Here is a 16491-nt window from a genome sequence, read left to right on the forward strand (position 1 = left end):
TTCGTGATGGAAATTCATGCATTGGACTATTCCTTTCGGAGTTTGTATCCAAGGCATGTGGCTTCTGTAATATGCAACGATTGGAGGCATTCGATTATCTTCAAGGTGAATAGAACACGAGGCATTTGACCATCTCGCGATGGATATACATGCATTGGACTATTCCTTTCCTATCAAAGGCATAAGTGACTTTTTTAGTCGCTTATGCGGTTCAATTCTTTTGGCTTTCTTCATAATGAATGAGGCATATGACTTCCTTCATTCGGGATGGGACTTCAGGCATTGGTTTGCTCCTATCGGAGGTCGTATCGAAGGCATGTGGCTTATTCAATCGAGTATGCAGGCATTTGACTTCCCTCATGGTAAATCGAATGCGAGGCATTTAACTTTTTCATTCGGGAGTATAGGCTGCTCCTGGCGCAATTTGTTTTGAAGGCGTGTGTCTTTTCTAGTCGAATATGCCATTTTAGGCATTTGGCTTCCTTTAAAATGAATGAAATAGGTACCAGGCATTTGATCTTTATTCGAAAGTGTATATCATGCATTGGCATGTGGCTTCTGTAGTCGAGTATGCGATCAGTCAAGGCATTTGGCTTTTTTCAATAGGAATGAAATACGAGGCATTTGATTTTCCTTATTCAAGATGAGACTTCAGGCATTATACTGAAAGTCTATGACTTAGTTTGTCGAGTATACAATACTAGGCATTTGGCTTCCCTCATGACAAATGAAATACGGGGCATTTGATCATCATTAAAGATGGGACTTCAGGCATATGTTTCGGAGGCATATGTCTTGCTCAGTCTAGTACGCGATTCTATTTGAATTTGAACGATATGTCCACAAACATGGCATGCTTCATCCGTATATTTCATTTCGAATACGGTATGTTTCGATGGTGCTTCGTATGTTCAACTGGCGCTCAGAACATTCCCCCACATCCCGATATGTCATCGTCGGAACATTCACACCTCATCGGCCCGTTCGTCGATAATAACAATTAAAACAACCCCCAAAACACACGCCCATCCCGACCCGTGTCCCTCGGCCTTTCGATAAACGGACACGCAGCAGCATGCAATTGTCATCGTTGTATTCGATGCACGTAGCACGTTCATAAACGCGCGCGGAGCGTGAAACAATTTTTTTTTTCGTCGCGTTTCCACGTCGATCTCCTCGCTGCTTTTGACACCCGTCGCGCGCGGTGATATGAGCAAAAATTGTCGTTCGCCGCGGGGTTTTTTAATTGACAAGCACGTGGGAGATTGACCTGTCCGTTAAACGGTTTCGGGAATATTTTGTTGTTCGGTCTGACGGACGCAAAAAAGGACCTCACGACTGGTTGTGGTTTGTTACATGTGGATTTTCTTATTCTCTAGTATTTTTCAAGTATTTCGGAGAATGAAAAGTGATGTGGGTTCTTAAGAAAAAAAGTCGTGAAAATTCTTAGAGAGTTGTTGAAAATTGACGATCGAATACGAGTCCTCAGAAGACCTAATAGTGCCAACTTTTCGTGAACTTATCTCATTTCGATCGTTCAGAAACATAAACACCTGAGTATTCATAGAGAGCCCTTAATAATTCAGTTTTCTAAAAGCAGTGTTTCGAGAGATCTCTCGAATTTGAAAATCCGAAATTTCAATCACGAACGTTGAGCCCTCTTTCTCACCCTCTCTCTTTCTCTCTCTTCAATCAGACCCCCATTAAAACCCCGTCGGGAAAAACTGCGCGAACAATGAACGAAACATTCGAGGACATAATTAAAATCATAATTACGACAAATTTTCGCTATCGGCTGCAGCAACGAGCAGGGCGAGGGCGATAAAGAAAACCGGTCCGAAAAAAAAAAAATTAACAAAGCCCAGAGCGTACAAAAAGAATTATATCGCGATGGCCGGGCCCGGGTTTTTAATCTAAATCAGCGGATCGCTCATACATGGATTGGTCGGAAAATGCCCGGAAAAAAAAAACAGAGTCGAATAATTTTTCCGCGATATAAAAAACCATTGATTTACAAGGGAAGTCCGCGCTGGTCCTGGTGGGGATGGATTGAGCACCAATGAAAATAGATTATTCGAAGGACCGCCTAGCGTTGTTCGCCCTTGTGTTTTTATTTCTTTTTTATCGCTCGACCCTCCGCGAGCTAGGGTTTATTAGGGCCGTAGGTCCTCGAGAGGTGGACTCTGAAGGAAACGGGTTTCTTTACAGGGAGGCTCCAAGAGATTCGAAAAGAAGAGGAAAATATTCAAAGTTCATCCATAAAATTCCTTCCCTATGGTTTTCCATCTATAAATCTCCAGAGAATTCATCTCGACGATCGTGATTTGGGCACATAATAATCCTATTCGTGATAAATTCGAAGAATCTATTCATTTTCGAACTGATATTCGAAACAGACTATTCTCATTCAATATAGAAGGGATTCTATCACGAAAATCCCTATTCGATTCGTCTCCAAAGGTTGATTATTTTTATTCGTGATAGAATAATCTTATCACGAATCATGAATTGACTTTCAATAAATCTTCATCTTTTATAACTTCTTTTACGTGGTTGAGTTGAATGGAAGACTCGATTCTTCTCTAGTACTAAAATCCACAATAGATTACATTTATTCGTGATAGATTCCAAGAGATCACCAAGACTACAATTCGGGAATTTATCGTTATTTGGTTTAGATTCGGTTTATCACGAAAATAATAATTCCAAATTGAACTGCTTCTATTGTATTGCTCCCAATCTTATATTCTATGAAGATTTTCATCACGAACAACATCTATTAGATTTCGCGTTTTCATCAGTTATAATTCTTGAAGTATTCATTACTATTGTCGATGCTATATTGATTTTAGGATGAAATTAGGTTTTATATTCAGATATTGATTCGTGATAGAGTCGAAATCTCCAAATCTGGATCGATTTCCTTCAATTATTCTAGACAGATTCATATTATTCGTGATAGATTCGAGAGATCAAAGTAAGAAATGCTTGAAAACCAATTAAATAATTCAAAATAAATGATTCACATTCGAAATAGAAAAATTCTTTCACGAAAATCTACTATTCAATTTGGAACAGTCAAATTTACAGTAATTTAGTACTAATATTAGCGCAGAATTTTTATCACAGATATCCTTTGTACAGAGTATGCTTCAAAAACACATCTAACCTTTCGTGGATTGACTATTTTCATTCGTGATAGATTAGGTATCAAAGCATAGAAGACAATGTTCGAAATTCGTCTTCCCTAGATGAGATTCTTTACTAAGTTACTGTCATATGCGATATAATCTATCACGAAAATTGTATGTTGGCTTGCATTTCTAACTATTTTCCTATTTATCGTCTGTGAGATGATTCAGGAAGAATTTATTTTTATACAAAAACTCTTGAAGTGGTTGGAAGATTCTTCTTCGAATACCGAAAATTCCAACACATTCATTCATAGAATAGAAGCTCTTAATGAATGAATAACAATGCACTGCTTTTGATTTCACTCTCTGAATCCACTATAAGTATCCCTTTTAAATTCTTGTTATCTTGAAGATATATAGACTTGAGATAGATTCATTCCATGTAGAAGATCGTTGATTGGTTTTCATTCTGAAGCTTCTACCACTTCATCTTCAGCCATTGATTCTATCACGAAAATTAACCGATGGATATCCTTAGATAGATATACTTTTTACTTGAAATAAAGTCAAATGCTCATTCTTTATATATAGGTATTTAAAAAAATAAAATGGGACTTTTCTTCGTTCTCTTCTTCAATTTTTCCATTAGTTCAAATGTATTAATGAATGTTTTTATTTTTCAGATATCTACAAATGTGCAGTTCAAGGTAAGTCTTTTGACCGTTTGACCGAAAGTTTATTGGGTGCTCTCGAAGAAGTTTATATATGAGAGTGTTTTGTTATAAAGTCGATCAAGAAAATCCTGTCGATAAAAGTAGAAATAACTAATCGAATAAACAAGTATTCATTCTTATATTTCCATCAGCATTACTCGCGGAGAAATTAGCATCTCGTAATTCGTTTAGTGCAAAGCGAGAAAATTGACTCTCATATCGGATTAATCCACAAAGAATAACAGCACTCCAACAACCCGCAAACTATTATAATCAACGTAAGCACCGAAGTCATTTTCCGGATCAAATCCTCTTCTGCGGCCCACAAAGATCTCGTAGAAACACAAAAACGTCGACCAACCTCCCCCCCCCGTCTTCAACTTTGATAAACTCACCCCCTTCCCGGGCGGGAGAATATAATCATCGCGTAGCGGCGATGGGGGTGGGGGTTGGTCGACGGCAATAAAACCCAATAATCCCCTTTCTCTCGAACCCATATAACTGTTTAAACGCGAAATCGTATCGAAATTTAAGATTCGCCCTATGGTGAAATAAAGATAAAGAAAACTCCACCCCTAAATTACCAGGCGCCTCCCCTTTCTAGACGCGAGGGTAGCTACCGGCCGACCCGTCAGTTCGCAATTCATCCCCCCTGCGCAAAAGACTGATCCTCGAGAGGGTCGAAATATGAATTCATAGCTTTTTAAAACGGCACTGTTTACGAATTGGGCCATTGAAGAGGTTAAACGCTAGATAAACGCGATACGGAACAAGTGAATACATGTTTAACAACCCCCGCGTCGCTTTAATTACACGATACCACCGTTCGTTACGATCCAGAGTGTCGACGGAGAGTGAAAACGAAACAGTGAAAAATTTAATAAGAAATTAAACAAAACGAACGATGATGCAATAATCACGACAACCGTCAACAGTCTACAATCGTGATTTCAAGAGGAGATGATAAATTGACAAGTCGTCGAACAGCTGACCGAGAACCGACGACCCAGATGAACTCCTCGATGATGTTCCAGAGCTTCATCAGCTACAGGGAGAAGATGCTGAAGAGCCTGAACAACAACGCCAGTCCCTTCTCGATGGACAGCCTGCTGGCTACGGGGAAGATGTCGCCGGACAATCCGGACGATAAGAATCTGGACGATTCGGAACGTAACTCCGAGGAGAGTTACAAGATGTCCGAAACGTCGGGGTATCCGACGAAATGCGTCAGCCCGGAGAACACGAGGAGCGAGGGCGAGGCGGAGGAGAAGAACGACGTTTTTCTGAAATTCGGGCATTGTCTCAAGGGTAGGATCTGTTCGAATTGCGGCCGGTTGGACTGTAGCATGTTGCAATGCAGGTTAGGCACGGAGGATCTGATGAAGGACAACAAGCCGGTGTTGAAGTTTAGTGTTAGTGCCATTTTGGGGGACGACAGGGGTCACGGGACCAGGAACGAACATAACGGTAAGTACACGATACACCAAGAGAAAGATCTGAAGCATAACCAAAGAGTAACACTTGAGATGATGTGTTGTATCACAATCATTTGAATGGGAGAAGGCTCAATTTTGTTGAGGTTTCTGTGTGAATTATGCCCCTTCAAATAATGTTTTATACAATACACTACGATCATGAGTATTATCTTGAATAATTGTTTTATGAAAACAGTATTTTTTGTGCTAAAGAAAGTAAAGTTTTGTTTGCTCTTTTAATAAGCTTCTGCACTGGAAAATGTCCAAAATAATTCTGGATTTTCATCATTTTCTTATTCAATGTTTTCTCATTCAAGTGCTCAATAGGATTATTCGAATCAAATATTGGAAAATAATTTTTGATGAGCGCTAAAATGTGTCTGGAGATGAAGAACTTCAGTACCTAAATGATATCAATTTTTACTCTTGATTTGATTCTTTTGTTATGCATTTGATCGTCGTTTTCTCTTCGAACTCTCTTCAAATGAAATACCATGTCACTCGAATTGTTTTTCATGTTTTTAGAGCTTCCCTTCATGTTTTGAATCTGGTAAAAGAGTCTAGAATAATTTTCAGGTTATCCTTATTGGATGGAAAGTAAACCAAATGAGATTCGATAATATCAAACGAAAAACGATTGTCCCATGAGATTCCACTTAATGATATCATAAAATAAATTGATTCGGAAACATAAATTCGTCAAAATTCGTTACTTTTACCCCCTTTTTCGATCGGAAACAACCCTAACGACTGGATAAGTTATAAAATACCGAATTTCCCATATAAATTCACCGATTTTCGGAATCCCCCGCGTCCATAAATCATCGAATCTGACGAAATCACCGAAAAAATCGACCGATCCATCATGGGAACCGTGAGACAACAAAAACCACCCCGTCGCCTCCGACCTCGGACCACACCTCTGCCAAAATATGCACGCCCCTATAAAAATAACAAAGATGCCAACCGACACCTAAAAAAATCGCCGAACAAAAGGTTGTTATTATAGGCGATCGCGGAATTTATTGCGCGCGGAACATAAAACGCAGGGCTGCCAATCTGAGGAGGGTTAGAGTCTAATAATCCCTCCTGTAAATATACCGGAGGATTATCCTTAAAAAATCCTTTGTGCCAGTACAATGCGGCGGTTTGCGTAACATTGTTAATAGATAGTTACATAATGGGATGTTTATACGCGGCATTAAAATACTGTTTCAGCCTTTAAAACCGCAGTGATTGGTTCTTATTGTTGGATGGCGTTTCGTACGATAAGAAAAACATGGGTTGTTATGGCTGTGTGCGATCGTGCTATATACGGGGACCGTGTTTTCTTTGGACGGTGAATAAATATAGTTTCGAATCTGGGGCATTGTTGGGAGGGTTTTGAATGAATCATTGGGTTATGGTCGATTAATCTTCGATTAGAATCGGGGAGAACAACCTTGCTGTCTGCAGGATAACTGCATTGATTGCCTGAAGAAAGAACGTTTCACTTCTACTAGTCCAAATGTCTTTAACGTAGAAAAGTGAGGCTTGGCATGGGTGGATCCTTCTCCTGAAGCCCTGAATGAAGACATCATAGATTGGAAGTCTGAAGTCAAATCTGGGAATAACCAATGACCCTAGATACTTAGCAAGCTTCTGTGGAACAAGTATATTGAGGTTACTGTTAGCAAAAGAACATAGACCATGAAGACCTGCAAAAGTCTCTCTGGCAGGACTTGAGGATGTAGACTGCAGATACTGTGATGTATGTACTAACTTATGGGGCAATAATCTGGTATGCCAAGACAAGTCAGTACCACTGAAGCTATGATAACGTGCCCAGAGAAATTCTCTGGAGAAATCTTCCTGAGTTGTTTCTTCGAAACTTCAATATTGTGAAATCTAAGAAGTATCTGGATCTTATCAAGAAGGCACTCTCGCCTCAGGAAGCACCCAATGGGAATGGGTCTAACAGAAACTGTCGAGTGCAGATTCTGTAGAAAAGAGGAAGAAACCCTAGATGACATGGTGAGAGAATACCTGGCCATTGCCAGCCAACGCAAGAAATGCCTTGTACCAGATACTGGAGGTAGCTTTAGAACTGGAGATCGAGCTGTATACTACGTAATGATCGATAGACCTTAAGGTCGTAGTGCAATGAAGCTCCCCTCAAATCCTCAATGTTATAAGTGCATATAAAGTAAAGAGACACAATAATCAGTTGAAATGTCTTCATATTTTGGGAAGTACCATTCGAACGTTGTTAACAGCAGAAATCTGCATTCATACGTCAATCTCACAGCTACTCTTCAACCAGTCGAGTCCATTCTCTCGAGTCGTTGAAAAATATCAAATCCCTCGCCCCGTCTTCCCTGCCCCAGAGCTCATCTCCTCTCCGAGGGGATGATGCCCCGAGGCGTCATCTGGCGCGACGCCAGCCCTTCGCCTCCCCCGTCCGCGGACGCGTCGCGCGCGTCTTCTTTCGACGCGCCGCGACGGCTGTCAAAAAAACCTGTCGCGGATTTACACGTATTAATTCAAAGCCGGCTACGCCGCGTCCCGAATGCTAAATCCGGGAATAAATTGACTCCGTAGCAGGAACGATCTCGATGCCGTGCGGGTCGCTTATAAATCAGGGGCAGCGGGTGCGTTTTGTGTCGATGGAGGAGGGAAACGCGGCCTTTTTTCCCGTCGCCAGAGTTTTCCACGGCCGGGAAAGAGTGTATGAAGAGCAGGAACCCCGGGACGTGAGACAATGGAAAAAAGAGGTTTATCTGGGGTGGTTTTTGAGGTTCGGCTCTGGTATGGAGAGTTTTGAGACTGACATGAGCGTAGGTTCCATTCCGGAACTGCCTGAAGGAAGGTTGATCAAGTCTGTCGATCTAGTTAGAAATGAGAAGGCTCCATCGGGAAATATACAGACGGTTACGCCATCTATCTCCGGGTAGGCGAATGTACTACCCACGCCGCACAGAAGATAGAAGGTTTACTGTCTGAACCTTTAAAGGTATACGCTTTCGATAAGTCTCATTGATGGAAAATGTTCTCGAACTGAATAGAGGTCGGTTAATGACAGCAAACAAACTTAGGCACATCACTAACACTATGGAAACACTTATCTTGCTGGTAGGTCTGGACTACATCAAGCTAAGACATTTAAAACTTTGTCAATGCTTTGAAAACTCATGTTTTGTGCTACCCCTACTGTTATTTCGCTTTTCTGGAGCTACATCAACAAGGTGTTGCACTTGTTTCCATTATCTAGAGCGTACTTTGAGTTACTCAGCTTGTCTTTGTCCTGCAGTATCATTCCAGTCAGAATTTATCGTTTTCCTGGTACAGATAGTCCTCCTGGTCCAGTAAATGTTTTTCATGCTGCTCGTTCCAGAGATCTTTGGTTGCATAGGATCCTTGCAATATCCTGTTGGGCAAGTCCCTTTCCCAGATGGCCTTTTAATCACATTTATGAGCTCCAAAGGACTAAGTTTCAGTTGCCTATTTTGAAAGATGCAAATTCCTGTTCAAATACACCGTACATTATCTTAATATCCAAACCTAGATGCGTCTTTGCATCCTCAGTAAGTCAGCTTTAAGCCTCGATATTTCGAGAAGAATTTACTTATCCCAGCTTTTCATCAATCAGGTTAGGTGATTTAATTGCATCTGAAATACTTACCGTAAGTGCTACTAGTAGATATGCTATGTGAGTTCTGGCTCATTCGAACCTCTTACTTACTTACTCACTTACGTCTAGGATCCTCATCAAGAGAGCTTCCATGACTTCGGCATCCTAACCTAAGGTTATCATTTGAGCCCCCATAAAGACGTGCATGTTTAGAGGTTTGAATGGTCCAGAACTCTTATAGTGTAACTACTGGTTCCAACCTGGCATAAGATCTCTTGAAAAAAAAATTTCTTATGGAATGCAGTGTCAGAAAAACCCTCTTAGGGTCTTAGGAAAGGTCGTTCATCACTTAACGCAGTAGAAGCAGGTCCAAAAATGAGACGGATCCTGTAGGTCAAATAAGTGTTTTGTTGAAATGAACTGGAAAAAGAGAACCATCATCTAGTTGGCTCCTCAGGGAGGTTACAGTGTTCTCTTTGTAGAGTTGAAGATTCTGCTGAAAATGCATCAGGCCAGAGTGTTTTCAACAATTTGAGAAGTTGTTGGAAGAATGATTGGTTAAAGATGGACTCTTGGTATTGCAATTTATAGCAATGAGATCCTTCTGAAGTTTCTGCCGCATTAGCTGCTTGAAACGTCCTCCAAAAGAGCCTGAGGAATAAAATGGAGCTCTAATTTTGGCCCTGAGTGGGATTAAGATGTTTCTGAACTTTTGCTGGCTCAATCGTGTGTCTACAGCAGGTCGAACATCTTTATGGTGAAAAAAAACTAAAGACTATTGCAATACAAAGCACAAGACACCTCTATAAAAGAATAGCGTTTCTCTATTATTGTGACATCTTCGGTAGAGTGCAGATAAAACTGCCCCTTCTCGCCCTACCCCCGATCAGATACCAGACCCTTCGACGCGTCAACGACGACGTCTCGACGCTCGGCACCGGAACGCCGCTCCGGGGGCCCCGGACCGCTCCTGTCGCTCCGGCGATCCGAGAAGGTGCGAAATCCGGCTGCCGGCAACACCGGGGGAGGAAATGACGCCACACACTTCGACACCTCCGCCGTTGCCGTGGTTACGTCCCCCACGGGGGGTGGAGGAGAGGGCGCCTCCTCGAAGTATCGCTCTCTCGGGCGCTTGTTTATGTTTTCGCAGTTTTGTAACTGAATCAAAGCTGTTCGAGGGCGCGGCGGGGGTTGGAGGGCTACGCGATGGCACCCATCGATTTTTTTCGGCGCCTGGGAGGATCGGGAGATGAGCCTGCAGGGTTTTCGACGAAATGTTAGCTTCGATTTGGTGTGTTGGCTGCTGGAGACGATGGATTCTCTCGTATGGGTAACGATATGAGAGGTTTGCTTATTTGATGTTAGTTTAGAGACTCAAAAGACCCTTTTAAAGCATCCAGAAGCTCATCGTTTGGAGTTTGAGGAGACTTCTGTTGTGGTATCTTCATTTGGAGGATTGTTGATCTCATTCCTATCATTACTGGAGAAGTTCTCAGGCCGGTCGACCTCTTACAACACTGCAGAAAGGTAGAGCTACTCTGCCAAAGTAAGGCAGATGACTTGAAGGCTGTTAAGGCACCAGAAGTAGCTTCATGACTATCGAATATTATCTGGAACTGTGAAACATCTCTCAAACACGAGAGAGAAAGGTTTTGGTGCCTGAAAGCCAATGTCCATAAGGAATTGATGAATCTGACACCCTTGCATGATAGAAATTGAAGGAACCTTACGTTGCCTGAGTTCTAGATTCGTTCCTCCAGTCTGTTGGAACATAACAATTCCTAGCATTGCTCGTGGTTACGTTCTTCAACAGTGCAGAGAGAGAGATAGAGCTGCTCCGCCACAGAGGGAAGACTTTGAAGCAATTGGATGTCCTTAGCCGTTACGCCAAAAGATGCAGACCTTGAACTGATGCAAAGAATGAACTCCACGTGCATCAAGTTTTCGCACAAGATCTCGTAGCTGTTGAAGAGTCTTGGCTGTGGTTCATGGGCGTCAAGGGCTTTTTGTGATTGGTTCCAAGTGTCCTGGATTTGGTTCAAGAGATCTTGGAGTTAATGCTAGATGTGGATTACTCTAGATTTCCCTAACTCAGTCAACACATGGTGCGATCTATGTTACAGTGCATTATCATCCAAAAACTCAAAATATCATGGGACTACTCCGCTGATGGTTTTATCAACACGTGACTGAGAGTTCGTGGTTCTTGGATTTAAAAATCGATCAGTTCTTCGTATTACTAGACGTGTCCACACTCGTACTCGTCGGCAACCACAAAAACGACCACATCTAGACTAGTCATTAAGAAGTTTGTATAGCTATTCATCTAGCCAGCTCCTTTGAACTCTTTAATCTTCGACACCAGAGTGGTTTACCACTTCAGCTTTTTGCATCTCGAAGGTTCTGTTGGCATGAATAACATAATAATAACAAAACAATGACATGAATAATAATAACATGAAAAACAACTGGACAAACACGAAGAAAGAAAGTGTGTTCAATCAAGAGTGACATGGTATTTCATGGATTCGTAGAATCTTTTCTATTTGCAATCTTTTTCAGACAATTTGGTCCACGTAACATCGCCAACGTTATTAGGGTTATCATATCTGGGAAACCACCCTTCGACGATAGCCAAACCCGTAGCCAGCCGACCACATTTCAACCCTCATCTGCTGCTCACGCATTGCAGACCACAGCCTTATCTAACAGGTGAGTCAAACCTTCACGAAAGCCAGTTTTCGAATATTTCTATCCACGAAATTTATTTTTTTTAGTTTCGACGCCAGTCTCCGGAGCTCAAACGGCAGTCTTTCCCCTACCTGGTACCTTCCCATGGGCGCACAGCGGCCGGGGCAAGCCGAGAAGGGGCATGATGCGCCGGGCGGTCTTCAGCGATCTCCAGAGGAAGGGTCTGGAGAGAAGGTTTCAAATTCAAAAGTACATAAGCAAACCCGACAGAAAAAAGCTGGCTGAGAAGCTGGGCCTCAAGGATAGCCAAGTGAGTACCAAATTTATACCTTTTTTATCATCATTAAGATGAATAATGTCGGGCTTCGAAATGATCCATGGGGAACACCTAAATTCTCGAAGATGGAACTTCAACACCGTCGATATTTCCTCCCTTATATCGCGTAGGCGGGTGCGGGAAGAAGAAGGATCGCGTTCGAGGCGGACCAATGGCGTGCCGCGTTTCCCCACCGTCGCGACGTCGTCGTCGGTCGTCGGCGGAGACGCTTCCCTCAATCCTTCCACGAGGACGGGGCCCGGATATTATCGCTTCCTGTTCATTATCCCTGCCATTTGGTCGGTGTTTTACCGATCGTGGGTGGCGATGGAATGATTTATCGGGTATCGAGGGTAATTATGGGGGTCGGGGGCGTTCGGAGAATTGAAACCAGGTCGATTAGGAAAGTTTGAATGATAACGCTCCGGAGGATTGATTCTTGAGAGAGATATGTTTGGTTTGAAGAGTTGGGGAACAAAGGGAGCTGAGGCATCAGGCTGTTATCGATCTTGTGTGTTTGGAATTCGCCATCAGAACAACTTTTGAGAGCGTCTCGAAGTGGAGCAGTAGGTAGGATTGATTGGCATTGGCAATCCTGTCAAAATAAATGATATACCTATAGTGAGTAGAACAACTTGATGCCTCCAGCAGCTGAGGAAATTCAGGCCAGTTGATGTAACAACTGACATTCCTCGGATGATGCTACACGAAATCGAAAACATTTCTGCAGCTGCAGCTCAGTAAGGAAGGATAAGCTACGTAGGGTTACTCTACTAGACACTATCGTCTAGTAGAGGGAGAATGAACTCAGCAGAAAACTTTTCGACTGGCAGCCAACCAAGTCTTCTGAACCTCAGAGCCCTGAAGCACTGGTTGCCACGTTCACTTCACGAATCTTCTATATAGGGTTTCGTGTGTTTTATCCAAGAACTGGCCAGCAAACATTATAGAGGTTGGCTCATCAAGTCCCTACCTGGTAAACACCTCAACTGCTCGAGATATTGTAGCTTTGGGGGCCCATATGATGAAATCGGAGGGGTTGTATCGAGGCAAATACAGGCAAGTGCGCCACCTGTCGTCTGGTAGCGGATGTAAAATCGTGTCAAGAGTGCCCCTTGCGTAATATATTTCATAGCTGAGACTGCTCGATAAGAAAAAGACCAGTAAACGTCTCTCCTTTCTCTAACCTCGAAATTATGGATGGTGTTCTTCTTCGAATCGCACCCCCTTTAGTTTACCGATCAAACAGCAATTAGCCGTTCGCCTAATCGGGGATCGAACACCCCGCAAACGATCCGCGTACGCCGCTTCTAATCCGGCGTCAAGCCGCAGAAATCATCCCCTCTCGCCCCATCCGCCCCCTACCCCCGAGGGGTGGTGGGTGGCTCCGACGAACGCGAACCGAGGGATAATACGGCAACAAAGACCCATCTAAATCAGAGCGGTTTGTTTTCGACTGCTAATTTAATCGCCTTTATCTGTTCCTTATCGATCTCGCCGTTTAACGTCGTATTCTCCCGAACGCTTTGACTTATTATTTCCACATCCGGTCGGATGCGTGCGGATTGGATGTGTATGAGGGCGGCGTATATACGTATTATATAATGGCATCCCACGTTATCGGTTTTTGTTCCCGTAACGGGCCTACGGATATATCTCCCGGGGTTTTTTTCCTTTTCTCTGCGAACGATCCGTTCTTTCCTATTCTAGGTTCATATATGTCGAATTCACGCAAATGACACCGATGAGGTGGGATGACACTGGGTCGTGTGAATGACACTTTCGGGAAGGGAGGGTTTTCCTAACTGATTGCTTGGTGAATTGAAGGAAAAACTGGGATGTTTGAAAGAGAGTTCATAAACTTTTGTTATATCGCCTAGTTAAAATCATACAAATGACGTTAATCCTGGGAAATGACACTGATTTGTACGAATCTTTGACCATCGAGTGAAATTTCAAAATCAGCGTCTTGATATCTCGTAATATTGAATTAACATGAATGGCACTAAATTAATGTCATTTATTTGAGTGAATGACACTTAAAATATCCCTAAAAATTGTTGAACGACGTTTATTGTTGAAATGAAGGAATCAGTACAATCATACATTCTTTCATTTCACCATATAAATTCCAGAGAAAAGACACAGAAACTGTGGAATGACACTGATTCGTGTGAATGACACTCTTGAGAACGAATTTGATGACAATTCGAATTGGGAACACGGTGAGGGTTAAAGTTCTGATCTGGGGTTTTCCACACACGCACGGCACGAATGCTGATGAAAATGACAGTAATTTTTTGAATGGTTTGAAGAAAAATTGGATCAAAATCTATCTGGTAACTCGTTGTATTAATGACACAGACGAATGGCATTTATTCGTATGAATGACACTCGTAGAGAATTAAGTTATGAATGTTCTCATCGATCAATTCAAATTGCGTGTATGTTTCAACATGATATGGGATAAAAAATGAAAATATTCAGGAATGGCGCAGCTTTATTTCAAAAATGTACCTACATGATTTCATCGAAATCTGTAGTTCAAAACATCAGCATTCCACTATGTGGAATATATAAGAATGACAGTGATTTGTGTGAACCGCAGTTTTTTCAATTCAATTATTCATTTCGAAGGGATTTAATTTATATTGATGGGGGTGATTTCCACTGACTAGTGTGAATGACAATTTTAGCAATGAAAATGGTTCTTCTTTCCATTATTCAATAGTGGTACTCAAGGCGAATTCATACTACATACAATCCTGGGAATGACACTGATTTTTGTGAATGACACTAATTTTTGTGAATGACACTGATTTTTGTGGATGACACTAATTTTTGTGAATGACACTGATTTTTTGCGAATGACACTGATTTTCGTGAATGACACTGATTCTTGTGAATGACACTGATTTTTGTGAATGACACTAATTTTTGTGAATGGCACTGATTTTTGTGAATGACACTAATTTTTGTGAATGACACTGATTTTTTTGTGAATGACACTGATTTTCGTGAATGACACGGATTCTTGTGAATGACACTGATTTTTGTGAACGACACTGATTTTTTTGTGAATGACACTATCGGGAATATTTTTTTTCTTTATTCATTCTAGGATTATTTTAAGGAGGAATGCGGTAAACTGAGGTATACTTCTTTGCCCTATATTTTCCATGAATTTCAATATTTTTTGGCAATGATTTGATTCGTGTGAATACCACTCTTGATCAAAGTATCCATTTTCATTGAAATTTGAACTCGGTGATTTTCCCTAATCTGGGATTACCATTTAGTACAGACGTTTTGAAGTTAATCCTTTGCGTCGCTAAACATCATGGCAAGGGATGTGCACCGACCCCATCGAAAAAAAAACAGACTCTAAACCTTCGCGAATCAATGAAACCCAATCTGTCGCACGCGCGCCCCAAACATCCCTTAATCAATCGTCGAAAACCGTCCAGATCCACCCGATGAAATAAAACAATTTCCGATCCGTCCCATCCCCATCGTCTGTTTATAAATACATGTCATTACGAGGCCGGGGGCCGAGGGATTCGCGAATGCGGGAACACTCCAAGAACTTGTAGCGCAATAAATTACCCCTCGAAAGAAGTCGGTTATACGCTGCTGGCCCGAACCTAAACGACCCTTGTTACGAGATCTTTCAAAAACATATGCTGCGGATCTAACGCAGCGATTATAATAATATAACGTGGGTATAAGGGGGAGAAAACTCCAGATCTGGCCGACGACGGGAGAAGGGGGAGAATCTATTAGCGAAAGGGTCCATCATCCATCACGTGCACTTTATATCATCATACCCCTGCTTCGTACAGGTTTATTCTCGCAACATATTGGCCCCTCGTGTCGACCAGATGATTTTTCACGGATTTATAACAGAAATTTGTTGATTGTATCCTGACGGTGACGTAACGAAGTCGAAACGTCGAAGATTAACCGAATTCGCGGAAAATAACCGGTCCAAGAATGCACCCTTGCGGAACACCCCCTTAAACCTCTTCCTCTCGTTGCAGGTGAAGATATGGTTCCAGAACCGCAGGATGAAGTGGAGGAACTCGAAGGAGAGGGAGCTGCTGGCTGCGGGGGGTTCTCGGGAGCAGACCCTCCCCAACAAGAACAACCCCAACCCCGATCTGAGCGACGCGGACGGCGACAAGCCCAAACTCGACCTGACCGACGTCCAAGACATCTCGCCCGTCGGTTCCCCAGTCGATCACCAGAGGGCGCTCGACAGGGGGGACGGCGGCGCCGTCGTCAACGGTCTGCCGTTGCAAAACTACCAGATGTACGACCAGGTCGATTACGACAGTTCGAACGACAGCGACGAAGAGATAAACGTCACTTGATTTGACGAAAGGACTCGCTCGACGTGTTGAAAATTAGACGGATCGCATCCTCCCACTTGGAGCAGAGTGTGATTCGTCATCGATCACCCTGTATCGACGTGTAAATATTGTACAGTGACGGATAAGAATTTTAGGATTCTCTTTCAAATTGTAATTGTATACTTGTTATTTTCTCTTTT

The 16491-nt window shown here is 42.4% G+C and overlaps 1 protein-coding gene across 1 annotated transcript; it reads left to right on the plus strand.

The window, feature by feature from the left end:
• The first annotated feature begins 4511 nt into the window (after positions 1-4511).
• On the plus strand, positions 4512-16438 carry LOC123320331 (homeobox protein DBX1). The gene is made up of 4 exons (XM_044907637.1): positions 4512-5314; positions 11495-11644; positions 11710-11933; positions 15980-16438. The coding sequence occupies exons 1-4, from the start codon at positions 4858-4860 to the stop codon at positions 16310-16312; spliced, it is 1164 nt and encodes a 387-aa protein (XP_044763572.1). The 5' UTR covers positions 4512-4857; the 3' UTR covers positions 16313-16438.
• Positions 16439-16491: the final 53 nt, after the last annotated feature.

Source organism: Coccinella septempunctata, chromosome 9 (assembly GCF_907165205.1).
Source record: "Coccinella septempunctata chromosome 9, icCocSept1.1, whole genome shotgun sequence".
Lineage (NCBI taxonomy): Eukaryota > Metazoa > Arthropoda > Insecta > Coleoptera > Coccinellidae > Coccinella > Coccinella septempunctata.

Bases quoted from the DNA above. Each gene is read 5' to 3' on its own strand.
- LOC123320331 (XM_044907637.1), top strand. From the start codon at position 4,858: ATGAACTCCTCGATGATGTTCCAGAGCTTCATCAGCTACAGGGAGAAG. The intron at 11,645-11,709 runs GTGAGTCAAACC...TATTTTTTTTAG, and splicing joins ACCACAGCCTTATCTAACAG to TTTCGACGCCAGTCTCCGGA. The intron at 11,934-15,979 runs GTGAGTACCAAA...CTCTCGTTGCAG, and splicing joins TGGGCCTCAAGGATAGCCAA to GTGAAGATATGGTTCCAGAA.